This window comes from Pseudorasbora parva, chromosome 9 (genome assembly GCF_024679245.1).
Source record: "Pseudorasbora parva isolate DD20220531a chromosome 9, ASM2467924v1, whole genome shotgun sequence".
Lineage (NCBI taxonomy): Eukaryota > Metazoa > Chordata > Actinopteri > Cypriniformes > Gobionidae > Pseudorasbora > Pseudorasbora parva.
The window spans coordinates 842,888-868,346 of record NC_090180.1 but is presented as its reverse complement, the minus strand read 5'-3'; the positions used below and the strand labels follow the sequence as shown (position 1 = coordinate 868,346).

The following is a 25,459-nucleotide window of genomic DNA, read 5'->3' as shown; positions in this document are numbered from 1 at the left end:
CCAGCAGGATAATGCACCATGTCACAAAGCTCCAATCATTTCAGATTGGTTTCTTGAACATGCCAATGAGTCGACTGAACTAAAATGGCCGCCACAGTCCCCAGATCTCAACCCAATAGAGCATCTTTGGGATGTGGTGGAACGGGAGCTTCGTGCCCTGGATGTGCATCCCACAAATCTCCATCAACTGCAAGATGCTCTCCTATCAATATGGGCCGACATTTCTAAAGACTGCTTTCAGCAGCTTGTTGATCAATGCCACGGAGAATTAAGGCAGTTCTGGAGGAGAAAGGGTCAAACACAGAATTAGTGTGTGTTCCTAATAATCCTTTAGGTGAGTGTGTGTTAAACATTTAAACTGTACAAGATCTAAATATTTAATATAGACTGAATTGTTTTTTATTTCTTGCAGTCATTTGAATAAAATTCAAGATGTATCACGTTTTCCAAAAAAATAAAATAAATAAATAGTCTGCTTAACAATAATAAAAATAAGAACTATTTCTTGAGGAACAAATCAGCATATGAGAATAATTTCTGAAGACTGGAGGAATGATGAGCAAAGGAAAATTCATCTTTGCCATCACATTAATAAATAATGTTCACAATAAGGTTTTGTTAACATGAACTAAAGCATAATACTTCTTAGACATTTATTAATCTTAGTTCATTCAGCATTTACTTGTTATTAAAAATCAAAAGTTGTCAACAGTTAATAAACTAACATGAACAATGAACCGTTGTGTTTTTATTAATTCATTAATACTTTAACAACTGTTTTTCTTATTGTTAGTAAGACATTAAAATGAGACCAAAAGCTTATTACAATTTTTATAATATTTCACATTAATATTCTTTTACTGTATTTCTGATTAACTAAATGCAGCCTTGGTGAGCATAAGAGATATACTTTTATTAAACAATCGTACTAACCCCAAACTTTTAGTGTATATTTAAATAAAATGCTGACTTTAATAACCCTTATAAATATATTTAGTAAAATAATATTAGTCTCAGAATTGCCCCCTATAGCAGCTCGTGTCCTGTGGGTCTCTGGATCCCGGATTGATTCTTTGCTATTCACTGATTAAATGTTAAATTCATATCATAATAGCAGTGCCATAAACATGTCTTTATTGCTGCTCAGGAAATGACACAGTCATTACCAAATCTTGGTCAGTATTACAGACAGACTCGCTCATGAGACACAAAATCAGCACTATAGCGATTTCAGAAGCCTTCGCCATGACTCGGCGCTCTTCATCATCATTATCTTCATCATCATACTCGTCACACTTCATTCAATGTGTTTTTCTCTTCCACAACAGTCTGGAAGTACAAAATGTCAGCTAGACACATAATGAAACGCATTGTGCCAGTTTGGGCTTTAAAGACCTCCAAAAGTCATTTCCATCTTTGACATAAGAGCCTCTTTTAATATGCTGGAAGTCATGCCTCTAAAAAAAGAAATAAAGAGTGCTTTTCTCTCAATCCACCAGACGGAGGACTACTGAAGAGAACTAGCAGAGTCCAGTCAAGCGAGTTCGTCATTTTTATGGTCATTTGATTAAAGTTAAGTTTCTGTTTATTGCAATAGCAAACATCTGCCTGAAGAAGACCAGCTCGCTCTTCAAATGAAGGTCCTTTATTGGCATTGATGGAGCACATACAGTGGGTACGGAAAGTATTCAGACCCCTTTACATTTTTCAGTCTTTGATATATTGCAGCCATTTGCTAAAATAAGTTATTTTTTGTCATTAATGTACACACAGCGCCCCATATTGACAGAAAAACACAGAATTGTTGACATTGCAGATTTATTAAAAAAGAAAAACTGAAATATCACATGGCCCTAAGTATTCAGACCCTGTGCTGTGACACTCATATATTTAACTCAGGTGCTGTCCATTTCTTCTGATCATCCTTAAAATGATTCTACACCTTCGTCTGAGTCCAGCTGTGTTTGATTATACTGATTGGACTTGATTAGGAAAGCCACACACCTGTCTATATCAGACCTTACAGCTCACAGTGCAGGTCAGAGGAAATGAGAATCATGAGGTCAAAGGAACTGCCTGAAGAGCTCAGAGACAGAATTGTGGCAAGGCAGAGATCTGGCCAAGGTTACAGAAACATTTCTGCTGCTCTTAAGGTTCCTAAGAGCACAGTGGCCTCCATAATCCTCAAATGGAAGACGTTTGGGACGACCAGAACCCTTCCTAGAGCTGGCCGTCCGGTTAAACTGAGCTATCGGTGGAGAAGAGCCTTGGTGAGAAAGGTGAAAAAGAACACAAGGATCACTGTGGCTGAGCTCCAGAGATGCAGAGATGGAGAAAGTCAACCATCACTGCAGCCCTCCACCAGTCGGGGCTTTATGGCAGAGTGGGCCGACGCCGACGGAAGCCTCTCCTCAGAGCGAGACAAATGAAAGTTTGCTAAAAAACACCTGAAGGACTCCAAGATAGTGAGAAATAAGATTCTCTGGTCTGATGAGACCAAGATAGAACTTTTTGGCCTTAATTCTGAGCAGTATGTGTGGAGAAAAATATCACCTGCCCAATACAGTCCCAGCAGTGAAGAATGGTGGCGGCAGCATAATGCTGTGGGGTGTTTTTCAGCTGCTGGGACAGGACGACTGGTTGCAATCGAGGGAAAGATGAATGTGGCCAAGAACAGGGATATCCTGGACGAAAACCTTCTCCAGAGTGCTCAGGACCTCAGACTGGGCTGAAGGTTCAGCTTCCAACAAGACAATGACCCAAAGCACAGCTAAAATAACGGAGGAGTGGCTTCACAACAACTCTGAGACTGTTCATGATTGGCCGAGCCAGAACCCTGACTTAAACCCAATTGAGCATCTCTGGAGAGAGCTGAAAATGGCGGTCGACCAACATTTACCATCCAACCTGACAGAATTGGAGAGGATCTGCAGGAGGAATGGCAGAGGATCCCCAAATCCAGCGGTGGAAAACGTGTTGCATCTTTACCAGAAAGACTCGTGGCTGTGTCAGATCAAAAGGTGCTTCTGCTAAACACTGCTTCCTGTGATGGGTAGGTTTAGGGGCAGGGCAGTGTAAGGGGATAGAATATATACGGTTTCTGGTATAAAAACCATTATGCCTATGGAATGTCCTTACATTTCACAAAAACAAACGTGTGTGTGTGTGTGTGTGTGTGTGTGTGTGTGTGTGTGTGTGTGTGTGTGTGTGTGAGAGGGTGTGGTGTTGAGGTGTGCTTCACAGACACTGTTCTCTGTGGCCGGAGGGAAGGAGTATGAGCATGTTTACCTGCAGAGGTTTAGGTGCGGCTCTGCATCTGTGTGAGGAACAAGGTGTGTGTGATAGTGTGTGATGTTTGGGTGTGTTTGGTGAAGCGTCGCTGAGACAGCTCTGACTCAGCCCAGCTTTCCTCCTGCAGAACTCAGGGCGTAGCCATTGCAGATTCACGGCCCGAGGCTCCAGATTTCTCATGAGTGGAATATTTGGCTGATTATTCCAGAGCTGTTCAGCTCGCTCCGGTATTTTGATGACGGCTGTGGTTTTGATATCTAAGCAACGGTCAGAGATCGAATGGCTCTTTATTTACTACTCATCTTCAAGATGGCAAACGTCACATGATTCAGTGGCACAGTATCCAGTGATTCACTGCAGGTCACATTAGACTAGACGTTCATTCATCTGCTGGCCACAAACACCGAATACTGAATAAGAAGAGCTACGAATAATGAGCTGCTTTAGGACTTTAATGCCTATAGTTCATTCTTTAAATTCACTTGATGTGTTGAACGTTTTTCATATGCCCAAACATGAAACGCAGTCTCATTGTGGATGAGTTATTGTAGTTAATGTACCCATAAATGAGTGTGTGGTAAAGAAGAAAACTGCAATCTCAGGCTGTTTATGATTGCTAAATATCTATGGCTTCAGTCTGGTGCTCGCTCTTCAGGTTGGGTGTGGTGCTCCTGCCATGGTGTTCAATACAAACAATACATGAATACCAATACACCGGTCAGGCATAACATTATGATATTGTGTTGCTGACCCGTCTCTGATAGACTCCTCTAGACCCCTGAAGGTGTGCTGTGGTATCTGAAATCACCAAGATGTTAGCAGCAGATCCTTTAAGTCCTGTAAGTTGCGAGGTGGATCGGACTAGTTTGTTCGGCTCATCCCACAGATGCTCGATTGGATTGAGATCTGGGGAATCTGGAGGCCGAGTCGACGCCTCAAACTGGTTGTTGTGCTCCTCAAACCATTCCTGAAGCATTTGTGCTTTGTGTCAGGAGCATTATCCTGCTGGAAGAGCCACAGCCACCAGAATACCGTTTCCATCAAAGGCTGAACATGGTCTCAGCAATGCTTAGGTAGGTGGAGCGTGTCAAAGTAACATCCACATGGATGGAGGACCCAAGGTTTCCCAGCAGAACATTGGCCAAAGCATCACACTGCCTCCGCCGGCTCGCCTTCTTCCCATAGTGCATCCTGCAGTTTTGGAGATGCTCTGACCCAGTCGTCTAGCCGTCACAATCTGGCCAAACTCGCTCAAATCCTTACGCTTGCCCATTTCTCCTGCTTCACACACATCAACTCTGAGGACTAAATGTTCACTTGCTGCCTAATATATCCCACCCACTAACAGGTGCCTTGATGTATGGATGGTCCTATCTAGCATATAGCATTAATAGAGCCTCAGGCATTATATGTAGCTAATATAATCTCAGCATTATGAACAATGGGTTTAATTGTTCTCGTGCTGTTTTCTGACTCTGGCAGCACGTCTTCATGTGAGGAATGATGCATTTCCTCTCGTTCTGTGAATCACTCGTGAGTACACACACACACACACACACACACACACACACACACACACACACACACACACACTGAGACACGGGGCTCGGCGTGCCCGCGCTTGTCAGGTCGGGAGTTTTTAAATGCGCGCGCAGGGATCAGCTGGCATAACATTCAGGTGTCCGTCTCACACACACCTCATATACTCTCTCTCACACATACACACACACACACACTCACTCTATAACAGACAGAACGAGCTGGTGGATCCTGATTCTTGGATGTGGAAAATGAAGAGCAGCTGGATCTTTCTGTGCGCAGTTTGCCTCTGGGCTCAAACTGAGGGGACGCTTCGATGTAAGTCAACATTTGCCTGCATATTCATTTTATTATATGTATTTGTACATTAGTGTGCTGACTAAATGTGTTATTTATTGCTTGGATATGATGGCTGAAAGCTGATTTGTTTGCACGAGTTTTTATAACTTCACCGAATATAGAATAAGGAGATTGCAGAATAAATTGCAGTCTAATATTAATATATTTAAAAGCTGTCGATTTGGGACAATTCTAAAGTAAGGGGGCATTTCTTTATATATCTAACTATATAAAATTATATTGTGCTGGTTTAGACAGATCAGAAAGTGTCCCACATGATATTTACTCTTCATTTATTAATGTAGAAATAGATAAAGTAATGTCAAGCAGTGCATTTTAAAAACTATTCTACAAAATATTAAATTGCATATTTATCATGTGTGCATTGTCTGACGTATGACTTTAAAAATAATTTTGTTACACTATTAAGTGATCTGCAAAAAGGTGATAAAATAGATAAATAAATATTTATATAAATATATAAATAAAATAAAATAAATAATTGAACAAAAAATGTTTGGGAAAAATCTCTTTGAAAAGCAAATCTTTTATTTCTTTGTTTCTGCTTTTCTGTGAGATTTTTTATTTTATTTATTATTTTTATTTTGAAGTTATTACAAATAAAGGAATAAAAAGAACGAAAAATGCTAAACAAAATGCTTAAAGGGCCGGGTAATATAATGGCATTATATAAAATAGAGGCACTTATTAACAATGAGCATACAGTCAGTCACCTGTGCATTATAGGAAAGAATGAATATTAGAAGAGGATACGGATGCTTTTCTGTGAGATCTGCTCCATAAACACACAGTTATGGTTCCCATAAGGCTCTCAGATCTGTGCTCAACAGAGAGGAGGCCGTTAACAGGTCACATCTTTATTATTTCATTAATACAGTGTGTACTTTTCTCTTGAGGTGGAGTAACATGAGCATATGGCAGATTAATATCTAATCTAAAATATACTTACAAGACTAACATATTTTGTCAAAATACAATTACTAACTTTTTCGTATAAAATAATGCCATTTTTTAATTATTAAAAATAAACAAAATGTTTGAGTTTGACAACAAACACCTGAAAACACAGCATCATAGTTAATAACTTATGGACATTGACTCTCAGTGTTTATCTCATGGTTTCTCAACAGAATTCATAAAAGTATAGATCATATCATATTTATAATAGGGGCTCGGTGTGACAACATGCCCCGCCTGCTCCACTGAACATCTCACACTGCAAAAAATGCTTTTCTTACTCAGTATTTTTGTCTTGTTTCTAGTCCAAACATCTAAAAATAAAAATATTAAAACAAGAAGTATTTACTGGACAAGCAAAAGTAATTGTCTTGTTTTGGGGAAAATAACTCCAAACGAAGAGAGTTTTTGCTTAAAATAAGATAAATAATCTGCCAATGGGGTGAGAAAAATAATCTTAATTCAAACAAAGATTATTTCTCTCACCCCATTGGCAGATTATTTATCTTAACAGGTAAATTATTTACCAGGTAAATGTTTCTTAATGTAAGAATTGTTAGATATTTAGACTAGAAACACGACAAAAATACTGAGTAAGAAGAGCTTTTTTTTTTTTTTTTTTGCAGTGTAACTATTAAATCATAATAATATCAAATTTGTCGAGTTTTAAATAAACACAAAACACAGATGAAATATTAACTTTAGTAGGAAATGTACTGTTGCCAAGTGTTCAGTGATATTCCAAAGATGTTTTAATCTTGGTGTAATGTTTCCTGTATACAGTGTTATGGCAACGAGTTAACACAATCCGGTCATGAAGAGTTTTAACCCGTGTGTGTGTGTGTGTGTGTGTGTGTGTGTGTGTGTGTGTGTGTGTGTGTGTGTGTGTGTGTGTGTGTGTGTGTGTGTGTGTGTGTTATAAACCTCTACTATATAAACCCACTCTGCGCGGTCCGTAGTTTATTTTGATCGTGATAACGATATCTGCACAAACACGTCCTGTAATGATGGGATGGTTTTGACCCGCTGTTGCCACATTAGGAGGATGGCATGTCTGTTCTGAGGGGATGAGGTTTGCTTCATGCTGACTTCATATCACCACGATATAGCTTTATGATAAATCACCTACAAGAGTGAGCTTGCCCTCGCCTCGAAGCCTATTATCTAACACATAATCGCCGTGTGTGTTCAGCCCACTGGAGGCCTGGCTGAACATGGACCAGGGTGTTTTATCGCAGGTAATCCTTCATGATCAGAAGTGCTTACACAGCTGAGGGCTTTCTCTTTCCCTTTTAAAGCTGGTGTCCGGCGTGTCTTTCAGAGTCTTGTTTTCAGCTGTGGTTTTGTCATTGAGCTTCTGGTTTGTGGGTTTGAGTATTCGTGAATAATGTTGAATGTGAGTGAATGCTGAATGTACCTCAGGGTGGGGTGTTATCTACAGCGCTGCTTTTATAGGTGTACGACGGTGTTTCAGATGTGTTTCCCATGCTCTCAGCAATATCACTAAAACCGTGTCTGGTGCCAGTTAACTTTGACTATGCGATATTTTCAGAGACTGTAAAAAGTCAGCAGATTCTTTAACCTCAGCAGAGAGTTAGGGTTATTGCACAGAGTATGTAAAAAAGTATTTGAATTAATCATAAAAGGGCCCTGATATGTCTCTAGACATTAATAAATCATGTTTATGTCAAACACTTAAATCACTGCCAACAGTAGTCCGGCAGGATAGTGTCATTATAAAGTTGTTGCCGCCCCTCAGCGGATGTTGATGATGTCATGTTGTGTTTTGGCCTGAAGCTCCGCCCTCCACCTATCGACCAATCAGGAGTCAGTAGTGTTTGGGGTTGCCAGATCTGCTCTAGTTACCACAGCTGCAGATCTACAAACGTTCTGCTGATCCTGCAGCCAATCTGGCAACCTCAAGTCTGCCAACTACTAGCCCAAAACAAGCCCAATAGCTTCTCGGATGGGTTCTCCGGAAAAAATGGGGTTTGGGGGTAAAATGTGTGTTATTTTGGCAAGGTTGCTGCTAAAATTGGCATTCCTGGGTCTATATATCCCATAATTGAGGTCGCTTCAACCCGCGGACATGGAAAACAACTGGCGGGTAAACCGCAGACTTGGCAACACAGTGCAGTTGAGTTCTGTTGACAAGTAACGTTATGCGTCGCCAGGGGCGTTTCTAGGATTTTCATTTTAGGGGGGCTCAGCCCCCAGTGAGGGATAGGCCTGTAGAAAAAATGGTAGCACTATCCAAAGGTCCAAAATTGCGCTATTAACTAATAGCTGCTTACATTTATCTTACTTGACATCGAGTTGCGCTGCTAAAATTTGCGCTCAGCCTCAGCAGTTTCTGTGGGACCATAAAGCCCGCCTACTCTGATTTGATTGGTTTTATAAAATGTTTTGATATTGACGAGCGGTGACAGACCAATGACGCTCAGATTTACACACACACACACACACCTCTGCTTCTGACGTGCACTGCGCTCTGCTCAGAGCACTGCGGATTGGAGTGACAGGCTAAAAAACGGGACGAAGCCGAAGCCAGTTTCATATGTTTTAAAGGTTAATTACATAGTTAACTGCTGAAAGCCCCCCTAAAAAGGCCCATGTGCGTCGCTCCGCTGCTCTGATTGGTTGTCGGTCTGTCCAATCGAGGTTTTTCCTGGTTGGGTTGAAACACGGCCCATAATCACAGCCCAATGAGCATCAGACTCATATTCTGACTAGAGCTGAGGATGACCACAGCAGGCTAGATTGCAGGACCAGTTTTGGCCACAATCTTACATACAGTTCCTTTAAGCCGTGTTGTTTGTGTTGTAGCCTCCACCGCCTGCGTGTGCCATGGTAAAGCGCGGTACTGCCGAGCGGATCCTCTGGGGCTGGCCTGTATAAACTGCGGAGGAAACACCGCAGGCCGGCACTGTGAAGGCTGTAAGGAAGGATATTACCACCAGAGGGCAGGAGACGACTGCCAGCCCTGCGACTGCCACACCGCAGGTCAGAGGAGCCGCCGTTACTCTCCTGAGCTCCTCTTACAGGAACACATGTTCTCAAAGCAATCGCTTGTCTTTAAAAATGTTTAAAGGGGTTTGTTTGAGCATCCAACACTTTTAAAGGGATAGTTCAGCCAAAAATGAGCCCATGATTTCCTCTCCCTCAGCTCATCCTAGGTGTGTGTGACATTCATCTGTCAGACGAACACAATCAGAGTTATATTAATAAATGTGCTGACTCTACCAGGCCTTATAATGGCAATCAATGACTGGTTCTGTTTTGAAGGCCATAAAAGTGCATCTATCATCGTAAACGTGCATCTATCTATTATTAAAGATTATAGATGCACTTTTATGATGATAGATGAATGAAAGCAAGAAGAATGTCATACACACCTAGGATGGCTTGAGGGAGAGTAAATCATGGGCTCGTTTTCATTTTTGGGCGTATCTTTTGTTTATGAGCAGTACAGTATCTTTCTTTTGCTCCAGATTGTAAGATATGCTTTGGGTGAGTGTTAGTCTGGACTGGATTTAAATGCTGGTTTGTGCTCAGGGTCTCAGAGTCCGGTCTGCAATAATGAGGGACGGTGTTCCTGTAAACTGGGCATTTCTGGAGACAAGTGTGACCGCTGTCCTGACGGATCTCAGCCGACTGCCAATGGATGCCAGTCTTTGAGGTGAGAATAATGAGCCCTGCTATCTGACTGTTAATATGCAGGTTTGTTGGGTTTAAAGCATTAGTTGAGCCAGTAATGAGCCTGATGTTGATCTGCTGACCCCAGGGCATCCACATGTAGGTGTGTGTGTTTCTTCAGGAGAACACAAATGAAGATTTTAACTCAACTGTTGCTGTGTGTCGGTCATATAATGATGTGAATGGGGAACAATTCTATGAGAGCAAAACAAACAAACATGCTTAGAGAACACACACACACACACACACACACACACACACACACACACACACACACACCCTGCTGCTCCTGACGACACACTGATGTCTTAAGACACGAACCCATCGGTTTCTGAGAGAAACACAACAGTATTTGTGTTATTTTTACCTCAAATACAGCGCCATATCCAACAGCTGGAACGCGCTTATATCCAGATCGTGTATTATTGACCTCACCAGAAGTGAAGCGCGTGGGTTCGTGTCTTAAGACATCAGTGTGTCGTCAGGAGCAGCAGGGTGTGTGTGTGTGTGTGTGTGTGTGTGTGTGTGTGTGTGTGTGTGTGTGTGTGTGTGTTCTCTAAGCATGTTTGTTTGTTTTGCTCTCCTAGAATTGTTCCCCATTCACATCATTATATGACCGACACACACCAACGGCTGAGTTAATCTTCATTAGTGTTCTCCTGTTCTGCTTTTAAACTATCCCTTTAATTAATGTTCTTCTCACGCAGGCAAAGCTGTCGGTCCCGCATCAATGGCCACCTTACATTTAACACAGAGGAGTGTGTGCCCTGCTTCTGCCACGGCCATTCGAGTGTGTGTTCCTCAGCGGAGGGCTATTCCATTCACAACATCACCTCCACGTTTGACAACGGTGAGCTCTGGGCTCTCTGGCTTTAGGAAAGCACACGTGTGTGTTGTGTTTGCTGATGTGTGTGTGTTGTGTCTGCTGATGTGTGTGTGTTGTCTCTGCTGATGTGTGTGTGTTGTCCCTGCTGATGTGTGTGTGTGTTGTCTCTGCTGATGTGTGTGTGTGTTGTCTCTGCTGATGTGTGTGTGCTTTCTCTGCTGATGTGTGTGTGCTTTCTCTGCTGATGTGTGTGTGTGTGTTCTCTCTGCTGATGTGTGTGTGTTGTCTCTGCTGATGTGTGTGTGTTGTCTCAGGTCCGGAGGGCTGGAGGCCGGCCTCAGCTCAAGGCCTGAGCTCCTCTCAGGTGGACTTCAGATGGTCTCCCACACACAGAGACCTCGAGGTCATCTCTACAGACATCCGGCCGGTTTATCTGTTCGCTCCCGGTATGTCGAGCACGATATGGCAATATCAGGAATCTTGCTAAATTTTGCAGTGCATGAGCATGTTCGCTGTCGGATTATTAGGTATAATGGGCTTAAGAGCGTGCCTGTAAACTCTTGTGTGTGTGTGTGTGTGTGTGTGTGTGTAGCCTCTTACCTGGGGAACCAGGCCTTGAGCTATGGTCAGACTCTCAGCTTCTCTCTGCGTCTGGACCGAGGCGTGCGAAGGCCGTCCGTGTCTGATGTGCAGCTGGAAGGCTCCGGGCTGAAGGTCTCGGCTTCATTAGGGGACCTGAGGACCGTGGTGCCCTGTGGGAAGAAACTCTCATACAGCTTCAGGTCAGACACACACACACACACACACACACACACACACACACACACACACACACACACACACACACACAGCTTCAGGTCAGCAGCATCAGTGTGTTTTATAAAGAAACACAGCCCGTTTTTACCCTGACCTCCTATTGAAGACTTTTGTCTTTTTGGACACGAGTATATACTTGAGTGAGCGATGGGACCCAGAAAAACTATCTCGGTATCCCTTTATAATCCGTGTGCACTAATATCAATAATTAATGCTGAACTAATGCGCAGATAATCCTGAGTTAATGACTGACTGATGAAGAACTCACACATTTATTAATGATCACTGATGAACATTAGACATCAGTAATAGATTAAATCATCATTCAATTGTCATTAGTTAAACGTGTCATAATGTATTAATTCCACAATAACATATTATATGAACTAATAATGTAAATGAATGTGTTAATTAGCCATGCGTTTCAGCTTCCAGTCGTCTGCTTTAATTAATCATTAGCTGATGATTTATAAAGGTGTCATTATGTTCTGACTTTTCCTGTTGAGGCTCATCTCTATTAACTCATTGATTAACTAATATGCCATTGTGGGTTTGGCTTTTGAATTAATTTTGAATTAGTTAATAGAATTAATTAATACATTATGACACATTTAACTAATAACGATTGAATGATTATTTCATCTATATATGATGTCTAATGTTCATCAGTGATCATTAATAAATGTGTGAGTTCTTCATCAGTCAGTCATTAACTCAGGATTATCTGGGCATTAGTTCAGCATTAATTATTGATATTAGTGCACACGGATTATAAAGGGATACCAAAAGTTTTGTCATCACATTGTTTAGAGCATAAGAAACAAAAGGACCTTTTTTGTTTTGAAATATTATATGTTATGATAGATCCTCTATAGCGGACACCAGGACTCAACCGGTTAAAAAATAAATGGACATAATTTTTGCCTATAAAGGAAAGTTTGTTTTAATTTACCAATCAATTTTTAGTTTTCAGGATTTTTAAAAAACAATCTTTGGTTAAAGATGATTCTGAGCTGTGAAATAACTGAATACATTGATTTACCATTTTACTTTATGCAGTAAGTGTGTGTAAAATGGCCATACTTGGATTTTCAATGCAATGCAATGCATCTAATTTGCATATTAATGTGTTCTTGGTGCATCGTAACGGGAGCAATAGTCTGCAACATTTTCATAATGATATCTAATATATAGGAATATTAATATGTCATTTCTTTCCCTATTGACTCGTTGTGTCTCCTGATGATCATGGTTTAAGTGTCCTCTACAGTGGACATTAATCAAACCAATGCCCTGTTTTGTAACAGAAAGTCATATTTTGATTATAAACCCCATTTTCCTGAGATGTTGACTTATAACAAACAATTTGAAAATTAATCAGATTTAAATTATAATTACAAAATATTATCATATTTCCATAAGAGTGCTAAACATGAATGCCAGCCGTTTTTAAAGGCCGATTAGTTGTTGTTGTCCTGAAAGCTCGAGCACTGGTCTCTGTGTAAAGCCCAGAGTGTGCTCTATAAAGGACATCCTGATTAAAACGCCGGCGTTCAGGATGTCCGAGAAACGCTCCAGAATATGATGTCCACTACAGTGGTCAAAAGGCTATTACTGGGCCCTGGAGGATAACAGTGGGCAGAGCCATAACATGAAAATGACTATAATTATGAACGTTACAGTTATCATTATCGGCCAGATTTGATACTAACTGATTGTTTAAAGGTATAATAATTATTATTACTGTACTTCATATAGACTGGACGAGCAGCCCGGCAGCAAATGGAGACCGCAGCTCTCATCCGCGGAGTTTCAAACTCTTCTGAGCAATCTTACAGCCATCAAAATCAGAGGAACCTTTGGGGAAAACGGTGTGTGTTTAATCTCTCCAGTCCTGCATCAGCTGCACACACACGCGCACACGCGCACACACAACACAACACAACACAACACAACACAACACAACACAACACAACACAACACAACACAACACAACACAACACAACACAACACAACACAACACAACACAACACAACACAACACAACACAACACAACACAACACAACACAACACAACACAACACAAAAATCACTCTTCTTATTTAGTATTTTTGTCTTGTTTGAAGTCCAAATATCTAAATATTCTTAAATCAAGATGCATTTACTAGATCAGTAAAGATATTTTTGCTTGTTTTCTGGGAAATAAAATCTAAATGAAGAGAGTTTTTGCTTAAAACAGGCAAAATGATCTGCCAATGGGGTGAGAGAAATAATCTTGATTTAAGACTTGTTAGATATTTAGACTGGAAACAAGACAAAAATACTAAATTAGAAGAGCATAATGCAGAATAACTGATGTGTGTGTGTCCTCAGGGCATGGTTATAACAGGTGTGTGTGTGTGTCCTCAGGGCGTGGCTATCTGGATGACGTGACTCTGGTGTCCGCTAAAGCGGGTCCTGGCTCTCCTGCGGTGTGGGTGCAGCAGTGCCGATGCCCCGCGGGTTATTATGGGCTGTTCTGTGAGCGCTGTGCTCCAGGATTCAGGAGGCGTGTCCCAGGCCAAGGCCCCCGGGGCCCCTGCGAGCCCTGCTCCTGTCAGGGAGGAACATGCGATCCGGAGACAGGTCTCACATCTCACATCTCAATCCAATACACGCTCTTCTTACTCAGTATTTTTGTCTTGTTTCTAGTCCAAATATCTAACAATTCTTACAATAAGAAACATTTACTCTGCGAGTAAAAGTAATTGTCTTGTTTTGGGAAAAAATAACTCAAAATGAAAAGAGTTTTTGCTTAAAATAAGATAAATAATCTTGTTTTCTGTTTGAATTAAGATTATTTTTCTCACCCCATTGGCAGATTATTTTGCCTGTTTTAAGCAAAAACTCTCTTCATTTAGATTTTATTTCCCAGAAAACAAGCAATAATATTTTATGTCGTTTTCCTGATCTAGTAAATGCATCTTGATTTATGAATATTTAGATATTTAGACTGGAAACAAGACAAAAATAGTAAATAAGGAGCATGTTTTGTAGTGTGTGTGTGATTGCTGAAGCAGCAGCTGAGCTGTGTGTGTGTGTGTGTGTGTTGTGTTTGCAGGAGGCTGTTACTCAGCGGATGAGATCCCCAATCTGCAGATGTGCCCCAGGGGTTATTATGCTAGCCGCGGGCCGCCCAGCTCCTGCCTGAAGTGCCCGTGCCCTGAGGGAGGCGCCTGCTCGGTGGCCCCGGGGCCCCAGGGTCATGTGGTGTGTGCCCGCTGCCCCCGCGGCACTGCAGGTGAGGGTCAGGGCTGGGGATCGCTCTCACAGGGGACGGGCACTCACACTACATTATTATATTATGGCTTCTCTTTTCAATATAATGAAAGCATGTTAAAAACACAATAAAAGTATCAGAAAAGTACACTCTAAAAATGCTGCTGTTTTAACACAGTGGTTGGGTTGTTTTGAACTTTGAGTTAATTTTAAGCCATATAGTAATTTTTAAACAATAGTTGGGTTAAATAAACTACTCAGCACGTTGGGCAAAAGTTTAACCCAACCGCTGGGCTAAAACAACCCATTCACTGGATTAAAACAACCCAACCACTGGGCTAAAACAACCCATTCACTGGATTAAAACAACCCAACCACTGGGCTAAAACAACCCATTCACTGGATTAAAACAACCCAACCACTGGGCTAAAACAACCCATTCCCTTGGATAAAACAGCCCATTCGCTGGGCTAAAACAAACCATTCGCTGGGCTAAAAGAACTCATTCGCTGGGCTAAAACAACCCATTCCCTTGGATAAAACAGCCCATTCGCTGGGCTAAAACAAACCATTCGCTGGGCTAAAAGAACTCATTCGCTGGGCTAAAACAACCCATTCCCTTGGATAAAACAACCCATTCCCTTGGATAAAACAACCCATTCCCTTGGATAAAACAACCCATTCCCTTGGATAAAAGAACCCAACTGCAGGGCTAAAACAACCCATTCCCTGGGCTAAAACAACCCATTCCCTTGGATAAAACAACCCAACTGCAGGGCTAAAACAACCCATTCCCTTGGATAAAACAACCCAACTGCAGGGCTAAAACAACCCATTCCCTGGGCTAAAACAACCCATTCCCTTGGATAAAACAACCCAATTGCTGGGCTAAAACAACCCAATCACTGGGCTAAAACATCCCAAAACAAACACTGTCCATTTTCAACCCATTTTTTAGAGTGTAAGCGATACTCATGCACTATGTTGCGAGTCGTCTGAAGTCATGCACTAGACTCAGTGAGGAACTTTAAATATATTAAATGCATAATTTCTATATGTAATGTTTTTAAAGGGTCTCGTTGTGAAATATGTGACGATGGTTTCTATGGCGACCCCCTGGGAGAGTTCGGCCCGCCCCAACCATGCCAGGCCTGCCAGTGCCACGGCCACGTGGACCCGAACGCCGTGGGCATCTGTGACCGCCGCACCGGCCGCTGTGAGAAGTGCTTGAGCCACAGCACCGGCCCCCAGTGCGAGAGCTGTGAGGACGGATACTACCACACACACCCCACAGAGCCCTGCCAGGGTACGGGACACACACACACACTCACACACACACACACACACACCACAGAGCCCTGCCAGGGTACGGGACACACACACACACACACACACACACACACACCCCACAGAGCCCTGCCAGGGTACGGGACACACACACACACACCCCACAGAGCCCTGCCAGGGTACGGGACACACACACACACACCCCACAGAGCCCTGCCAGGGTACGGGACACACACACACACACACACCCCACAGAGCCCTGCCAGGGTACGACACACACACACACACCCCCCACAGAGCCCTGCCAGGGTACGGGATACACACACACACACACACACAACACCACATATAATGCTGCAGGAATAATAATGTAGAGTGTGATGTTAATGACGAGTGTGATGTTAATGACGAGTGTGATGTTAATGACGAGTGTGATGTTAATGACGAGTGTGATGTTAATGACGAGTGTGATGTTAATGACGAGTGTGATGTTAATGATGAGTGCGATATTAATGACGCGTGTGATGTTAATGACGCGTGTGATATTAATGTCTCTGCTGTGTGTCCTGACTGTAGCCTGTGACTGCAGCCGTGTGGGCTCTGTGTCCGGCTCCTGCAGTGATAAAGGCCAGTGTGAGTGTGTGGAAGGCTTCGAAGGCCTCAAGTGTGAGCGAGCCTCATGCCCATCCTGCTTTAACCCCATCAGGAGCACGGTAAGACTCTACACACTCCATAAACAAACACTACATTTATAATGTGATGATTGTTTATCATCTGGAGAGTGATATAACGGTATGTTGCTTTGGAGCTGATCTCGAACACTGACTGTGTGGGTGGAATTAAGTGTGTGTTTGCCCAGGGACCAACACACACACACACATTTAAAGACAATCCCACTGCTGTGAACCGTAGTGCATTTACCAAACCCAGGGAAAAGCCTGTTCACTCAAGGCTAAAGACGACTGAAAACATTAAATGAGGACGTTTAGCGCTGGGTCTGTCCCTGCAGCTGCTAAAGCCGAGGCATTATGAATCACTGGTAGATAAATGTGGATCTTTGTGTTTGATACAGATAGAGGTTTATGCCCGACAGCTGCAGGAAATGGAGGATTTATTTAGAGGAATCGGCGGTGAAGATGCTCCAGTCAGCGATGCTCAGATGGAGCGAGCCGTCAGGGCCGCAGAAGTCATGCTGCAAAACCTGGAGATCAGAGCCAATGACCTCACAAGTACGACAATCCTTCGCTTGTTTTAAGAGATTCACTGCAAAGCAAATGCTGCCACTTTCTTATGTTTGCAGTCTAAATATCGAACAATTCCTAAGTCAAGATGCATTTACTAGATCAGTAAAACCACATGCGATATTTTTTCTTGTTTTGTTGAAAATAAAATCTAAATGAAGAGAGTTTTTGCTTAAAACAGGCAAAATGATCTGCCAATGGGGTGAGAGAAATAATCTTATTTCTGATTGAAATCTTGTTTCTTGTTTCCGTCCCAAACAGAAATAAGATTATTTCTCTCACCCCATTGGCAGATCATTTTGCCTGTTTTAAGCAGTAACTCACTTTGATATTTTTCTCCAGAAAACAAGAACAAATATCTTATGTCATTATTTAGTAAATGCATCTTGATTTAAGAATTTGTCGATATTTGGACCGGAAGACAATTAGCTAAATAAGAAGAGCGTTTGCAGTGTATTTTCAGTGTCTGTGTTTAAGACTGATTTTTGTAATACCGAACAGGTACAGAGAAACAGCTCCAGGATAAACTGGCGAGCATTAGCCGCTCGCAGCTGAGAGAGGACAGTAAGATGGAGGCTTTGCTGAGCACTGTGGACCGCATCAGAAACCAGGATCAGCGGCAGAGAGCCGAGGTCTCAGAAGTCCAGAACCTCATCAGGGACATCCAGATTAAACTGCAGCAGGCCAATCGGGACATCCAAAAGGCTGTGAGTATTTCATTCGTATGGGTGTTATATTAATATTGGTGTTATTGTAGCATCAGCTTTTCAGACAGTTGATCTGTCGCATTGAGTTAATAAAAGAATAAATGTTGTTTTGAGAACTCTCAGTATTTCGCTCATCCGTCTCTCTCAGGAGCTTCCCTCAGGTGATGCTGTTCCAGGTGTGGACACCCTGTCTGGTTTAGTTCAGAGAGCTGCTGATCTTGCTGAGCGGTATGTCATGAGTGCCACAAACAGCAAAACATGTTGGGATCCAAAACTAATAAGACTTAATAAGAGGCTTTAATAGTTTTCAACAGTTACACTGTGGTTCTGAACTTTTCCAGACTTTACATTGAACATCAAGTGAAGACATTATTGTACAAAGTAAAAAGTCATAAATCAAACAAAAAGTTGAACAGCTTATAAGCCTATTTATTTTGCTATCATAACTATGCATGATTATTGAGTTGCATTATTTGCATGAATCGTTAAAATGCCACTATATCACTATATTGCCAAAAGTATTGTGCCGCTCCTCCAGATCTCTGAGTTCAGGTGTTCAGTCTCTTCATGTCCACAGGTGTATAACTCCAGCTCTCGGCCTGCAGACGCTTCTACACACATTAGTGAAAGAATGGGTCGCTCTCAGGAGCTCAGTGAACTCAAGCGTGGGGCCGTGATAGGCTGACACCTGTGCAATAAGTCCATTCCTGACATTTCCTCACTTCTAAATATTCCACGCTCAACTGTTAGTGGGATTATAACAAAGTGGAAGCCATTGGGAACAACAGCAACTCAGCCACGAAGTGTTAAATCCCAGAGCGGGGTCAGCGCATGCTGAGGGTCACAGTGGGCAGAAGTCTCCAGCTTTCTGCAGAGTCAACAGCTCCAGACCTTCAGACTTCTGTGGCCTTCAGATGAGCTCAAGAACAGCGGAGAGAGCTTCATGGAATGGGTTTCCATGGCCGAGCATCTCATCCAAGCCTTACATCACCAAGAGCAATGCAAAGCGTGGGATGCAGTGGAGTAAAGCAGCCGCCACTGGACTCTAGAGCAGTGAGACGTGTTCTCTGAGCGACCAATCACGCTTCAGTCTGACAATCCCATGGACGAGTATGGGTTTGGCCGTTGCCAGGAGAACGGGACTCGCCTGACTGCAATGTGCCAAGTGTAAAGTTTGGTGGAGGGGGGATTGTGGGCTTGGGGTTGTTTTTAAGGGGTTGGTTCCGGTGAAAGGAACATTTTGGACAATTTCATGCTCTCAACTTTGTGGGATCAGTTTGTGGACGGCCCCTTCCTGTCCCAGCATGACTGCGCTCCAGTGCACAAAGCGTCGCTCCATAAAGACATGGATGAGGAGTTTGGTGTGGAGGAACTGGACTGGCCTGCACAGAGTCCTGAGCTCAACCCGATAGAACAGCTTTGGGATGAATTAGAGCGGAGACTGAGAGCCAGGCCTTCTCGTCCAACGGATTAACAATGGGATGGCATTAAATTAAAGCTCATGTGCATGTAGAGGCAGGCGTCACAACTTTTGGCAACTTTTGGCAATATAGTGTATATGCTGTGCATCAAAAATATGTGTGAAACTGACTGGTGTTTTCTTTTCCAGGCATCAAGGTGAGGCAGATTCAGTGGAGACTATAGCAGCCAGTTCTCTAGCAGAATCTGAGAAAGCTCTAGATCTCATCCGAGGTGTCGTCAACCGAGAAAATATGGTCAAAGACAAGGTCAAGGACCTCAAAAGACAGTAAGTTGCTTATAGCTTAAGAAACACTGGGTAACACTTTAGTATGGGGAGCACACATTCACTATTAACTCCGACTTCTGCCTCAATAAACTCCTAATTTACTGCTTATTAATAGTTAGTAAGGTAGTTTTTGTAGCGTTTAAGTTTAGGTATTGGGTCGGATTAAGGGATGTAGAATAAGTTCATGCAGAATAAGGCATTAATATGAGCTTTATAAGTGCTAATAAACAGACAATATCATAGTAATATACATGCTAATAATCCACTAGTTAATAGTTAATAACTGAACCTTAAAATAAAGTGTTACCAAACACGGTTAAACAAGATCTTACTCTCCTCAGACCTCAAGCGTTCGGCCTTTATTGTGCTGAGGTAAAGACCGTGAGCCTAATGTGTGCTGCTGTTGTTCTCAGGTATGAAGCAGATGTAACCAAAGTGCTGGGGCTGGAGAGTAAGGCCATTACAGTGACTGAAGCAGCTGGACAGGAGAGCGGCGTCGCTCAGAACGCTCTCACACAGTTATCGGACCTGGAGAACACACTCCCAAAGACTCTGGCGGTAAAATATGGCTTCAGTATTTACGCATGCAGAAGAGTTTGAGTAAAAATAGGGGAATACAGGAGCCTCATGCCTTTGTTCAGCACCCGATTATCTTCCAGAAAACATTTGCTGGTGTCACGCTGCAAAAAAGGCTCTTCTTCCTCAGTCATTCTGTCTCGTTTCCAGTCCGAATATCTAACAATTCTTAAATCAAGATGCATTTACTAGATCAGTAAAACGACATGAGATATTTTTTTCTTGTGTAAGACTCTATTGCGTCTCTGGAAGTTATTAATCAAAGCCTTTCTCTTTCCGCAGAAGGACATTGCTGGTGTGGTTTCCATGTTTGACAATCTGAAGGGTTTGGTGGAGGGAAATGTATCCCAGTATCAGGACTTCCAGCAGTATATGCTCAATGAACAGAAGGAGACAGCCGATCTGTTGAACAAGGCCAAGACTTCCCAACAGGTAAATCAGATCCTGACACCAAACATGCTCACAGAGGAAGATGTCTAAGAATGTGATGATCTTATGTTGATGGTATGAAGAGACGGTGTGGTCAACAGGAAACTTAACCAATGTTTTTATTTGATTTAAGGTTCAAGACAAACTTCTTGCCAGGGCAAACGCAGCTGAAGCAGTCAAAAACACATCTCTGGAAATGTTTGCCAACAACAAAGATAGTCTGGAAAAGACACTAGAGACGCTCAAAGGTGCGGATGAACGCTGGCCTTTAGGTCTATTAAATCTCATACACACATTACCGCTGAGAAGATCGGGGTCGGCGAGATGTGTAATGTTTGTGGAAGGAGTCACTTCTGCTCACAAGAGATGCATTTATTCAGTTAGATATACAGCAAAAAACAGGAATAGTGTGAAATATTATTACAATTTTAACTGTTATTTTTAATGGTATTCCTGCAAAAAATGCTCTTCTTCCTCAGTATTTTTGTCTTGTTTCCAGTCCAAATATCAAAAAAATTCTTACATTAAGAAACATTTACTAGACAAGCAAAAGTAATTGTCTTGTTTTGGGGAAAAATAATTTAAAATTGAGTGACAATCTATTTAAGATTAGCAAAATAATCTGCCACTGGGGTGGAAACTCTCTTCATTTAGTTATTTTCCCCCAAGACCAAATAAAATATTTTGCTTGTCTATTAAATGCTTCTAAATGTAAGATTTTTTAGATATTTAGACTATTTACACTTCAGTGCCTCATGATCCTTTAAATCAAGAAACATTTCTTATTATTATCAATGATAAAACAGTCGAATGTTTTTGTGGACGCTGTGATTATTTTCAGGATTCTTTGATGATGAAAAGTTCAGCATTTATTTGAAATCTTTTGTAAGACATTAATCCATTGCATCCATTGCTGAATAAAAGTATTAATTCTTTTTAAATGTCTTATAGATCTCCAGATAATGCTCTGTCTTCATTTAAACTATACAACACTATTAAATGTCTCGGGTCTTTCCTCAGATTTTGATGAGCAGATTGCTGGTAATAAGGATCTTGCGGACGCTGCCATGAGAAAACTGCCTGATATCAACGCCACCGTCCAGAAGGCCATCGCGGACAACACTAAGACTCAGGACATCCTGGATGCGATGTCTTCTCACTACAGAGATGCTCAGGACACGATTAACACGCTCACAAACACTGCGTCCAAACTGGAGGTACGCCGACCGCTTATCTGTTTAATATTTCTGACATTATTACTAGATCAGTAAAACCACACAAGATGTTTTTCCTTGTTTTCTGGGAAAATGAGTTTTTGCTTAAAACAGGCAAAATGATCTGCCAATGGGGTGAGAAAAATAATCTGATTTCTGTTTGAAATCTTAATTAAGATTATTTTTCTCACCCCATTGGCAGATCATTTTGCCTGTTTTAAGCAAAAACTCTCTTCATTTAGATTTTATTTAATTTTTTATAAAAGGAGCATGTTTTGAAGTGCAGAAGGTTTTGGATGTGCTCACAGGATGTGTGTGTGTGTGTGTGTGTGTGTGTGTGTGTCTCCACAGGGAATGGCCGATTCGCTTCCTTCTACTTCTGATATTTTGGCAGCTGCCACTAAACTGAAAGTGGACGTGGATGGACTGAATATAAAAGCATCTGAAACTAAGGACAGACTGAATGAAGAGAAAGACAAGGCAAAAGCACAGATAACTCAAGCCAAGAATGTAAGAACACTGATTATTTGAAAGCATATACGGCTTATCGTGGAGATGCTAAATGTGGTTTCCTGTTTGTGGAATCAGACATTGGTGGAGTCCACCGGAGCGCTGCAGAACGCCAAGAACGCCAGAGATGCCGTCAGCGACACTTTACAGACGATCACTGATATCATGAGCTCACTGGGTGAGTTATAGCCGTTACTCATTGAATATTATTCATCGTTATATATTGAATTAATAATATTAAGCAGAGGACCTCTGGAAGCATCTTTTTTTGTTATCTTTAAAATAGTTTTATTCTGTGGCAGAAACAAGCTTCCATAAATGTTGGAGGCAGAGCTGAATAAATATGATGTGCTTCTGAATATATGTTCATATCTAGATGTACATTCCCATTCACTGTGCCTGACTGTAATATTGCTCTGCAGGAACTCCTGGGACAGTGGATGAGGGCCGCGTGTCCGAGCTGGAGAAGGCCATCAGGAAGAGCCGCATCCGTGTGGAGACGGAGCTCCAGCCCAGACTCAGGGAGCTGGAGGAGAAGGAAGCCCAGCAGAGGGCCTCCGTCGCAGGCATGCTCACCGACATCAACACCATCCTGGAGGACATCGCCAACTTAGAGGAGATCCGGAGGAACATTCCCGACGGCTGTTACAACATTCCCCCGATCGAGAGGCCGTGAAGGCTCGGCCAGCGACGCTTTCATTCAATGTTACTTTTCAACACAAACGTTTTTTTTATCGTATATAACATGATTTTGTACTGTCTGAGAGATGTATTTAGTATTTATTTTTTAAATTAGAAAAATATTACTGTGAAGTTTGATGTAAACACTGCAAGAAATGCTCTTCTTACTCAGTCATTTGGTCTTGTTTCCAGTCTAAATATCTATCAAGATGCATTTACGGAAATAATCAGAAATAAGATTATTTCTCTCACCCCATTGGCAGATCATTTTGCCTGTTTTAAGCAAAAACTCTCTTCATTTAGATATTTTTCTCCAGAAAACAAGAAAAAATATCTCATGTCGTTTGACTTATCTAGTAAATGCATCTTGATTTTAGAATATTTAGATATTTGGATTGGAAACGGGGAAAAATACTAAATAAGAAGAGCATTTTTTTGCAGTGAGGTAAATTATATTTCTGTTTTGAATGATTGCCAAAGATATTTCCATTTGGGTAATTAATATATAAATGTGTATCATATCTGAAACTGCATTGCTTCAATGATCAATGATTGGATCAATATTGTGGTGATTATTATATTTCTAGCATATGTTCTAACCCTGACGGATGGCGTGTGTAGCTTCTCCTTTCTCAAACCACCATGTAAGACATCTCGGCCATATTCCAGGATGACAATGGCAGGATTCATCATCAGCTCAAACTGAGAGAAAGCATGAAGAATCGCTTTCAGAGCTTAATCTCCCGGAGAGTGTTTGGGATGTGCTGGAGGAGACTTTACAGAGGGCTGGACTCTTGCATTGGCAATACAAGATCTGGACCGGGAATACAGGCATGATGTGTGTGTCTTCATGGATGTTTAAGAAATGAACAGCTCCACACTCCATCAAATAGGGCGACCAAACGTCCTCACTCTAAAATATGCTGGGTTAAAAACAACCCAAGTTGGGTTGAAAATCGACAAATTGGATTGTTTGAACCCAGTGAATGGACCCATTCAAACAACCCGATTTCTGGGTTTGTCCATTTTCAAACCAATTTGGGTTGTTTTTAACCCAGCATATTTTTGAGTGCTGTTTTCTGGCTGTTTTTATGAAGTGATGAAAATGTCCTGGTTTTATTATTTTCCATTGGGCCGTTAATGTAACTGGCACTCGTGTGCGTGTCTCATTGCCGGGCCAAATGTCTCCAGGTTTTCGGTAATCAAAATATGGCCGCCCTAAGTTATGTTAGCAGTAATGATCCAATCATTGACTCTTAAGCATTTGTCTTTTTATTCTCCTTCTGTTTTAGAATCCAGTGGCAAAAAAACACGAAAGAAATGCACAAAATAACAATTTTCATTCTTTTGATTTCTGCTTTGTTTTATTAAATTCAGTCTTGTCATCAAGGACACGAGTTATTGTCATGGCAGCTTATCTTCAGTTGAATGCTTATCGAGTAGCCACTATAAAGTAGAAATATATTCATAAATGACATTACGCAGACACGCATGCTTTTCACCATAGACGACCAATTTAAAAAAATGAACAATATTACGGATCTAGTTAATCATCTTAAAAACAGAAACCTACACTGTCAAAAAATATTTAACAATAAGTGGCCTGGTTGCCTTAATTTTGAGTTCATTGAAATGAAAAATTTGAGTTACTACAATGAACATTTTTTAGAATCAACAATTTATTCAAATACTGTTAAGATTTATAAGCATATTGGGTAATTGTGTGTTTTATTTATGATGACTCAGCCAAACTGGGCTATTTTCATGATTTATCACATTTTTTATGTGGTTCAGATACAATAAAATTGAGTTTCCATTTATTAAATAAATTTCCTTCATTGTATCAACTCAAAATTTTAATTTCGATAAACTCACATTTTAAGGCAACCAGGTTACTTACTTTTTGTAAGTTAAACCAACATTTTTTTTTTTACAGTGATGATCTTACATGGTGTTTAATATGTATACAAGATTTTAATAGTCTATAATCAAAGAGGGCAATTAAAATACAAGAAGAAACCATCATCAACAATATCTATCCGTGTGGCTCGTGGGTTTGAATGAAGGCATGATGGGTGTGAGGAAGGAGGGACAGAAGCATGCCAAAAACAGGACAAAATATAGATTATTTGTGGTGTATTTCCCACAATCTTCTTGTTATGAATTATAGAGTGAGGGAATCCTGATGGTGACCGCTCAGGACAAATGTAAATCATGACATTATATCAGTGTGTGTGTGTGTATTAGAGAAGTATACTCCATTCAGAGGGTTATATTTCTCTTTAATGTCTGTGATAGTCTACATAACCAACAGGATGCCTAGTA

The 25,459-nt window shown here is 41.4% G+C and overlaps 1 protein-coding gene across 1 annotated transcript; it reads left to right on the top strand.

Moving 5' to 3' along the window:
• Positions 1-4,989: 4,989 nt before the first annotated feature.
• lamc2 (laminin, gamma 2) lies at positions 4,990-23,478 on the top strand. The gene is made up of 22 exons (XM_067453470.1): positions 4,990-5,148; positions 8,974-9,150; positions 9,703-9,826; positions 10,551-10,693; positions 10,984-11,115; positions 11,262-11,451; positions 13,244-13,356; positions 13,894-14,109; positions 14,585-14,764; positions 15,815-16,048; positions 16,606-16,742; positions 17,102-17,258; positions 17,772-17,977; positions 18,126-18,205; positions 19,587-19,724; positions 20,138-20,282; positions 20,583-20,732; positions 20,863-20,977; positions 21,750-21,946; positions 22,295-22,453; positions 22,532-22,631; positions 22,876-23,478. Exons 1-22 carry the CDS (start codon positions 5,073-5,075, stop codon positions 23,127-23,129), a joined length of 3,423 nt encoding a protein of 1,140 aa, XP_067309571.1. The 5' UTR covers positions 4,990-5,072; the 3' UTR covers positions 23,130-23,478.
• Positions 23,479-25,459: the final 1,981 nt, after the last annotated feature.

What these genes read in the sequence shown, in the direction of transcription:
- lamc2 (XM_067453470.1), top strand. Translation starts at nt 5,073, where the DNA reads ATGTGGAAAATGAAGAGCAGCTGGATCTTTCTGTGCGCAGTTTGCCTC. An exon ending in AAACTCTCATACAGCTTCAG is followed by an intron (nt 11,452 to 13,243) that starts GTCAGACACACA and finishes TACTTCATATAG; the next exon opens with ACTGGACGAGCAGCCCGGCA. An exon ending in ATCGGGACATCCAAAAGGCT is followed by an intron (nt 17,978 to 18,125) that starts GTGAGTATTTCA and finishes CGTCTCTCTCAG; the next exon opens with GAGCTTCCCTCAGGTGATGC.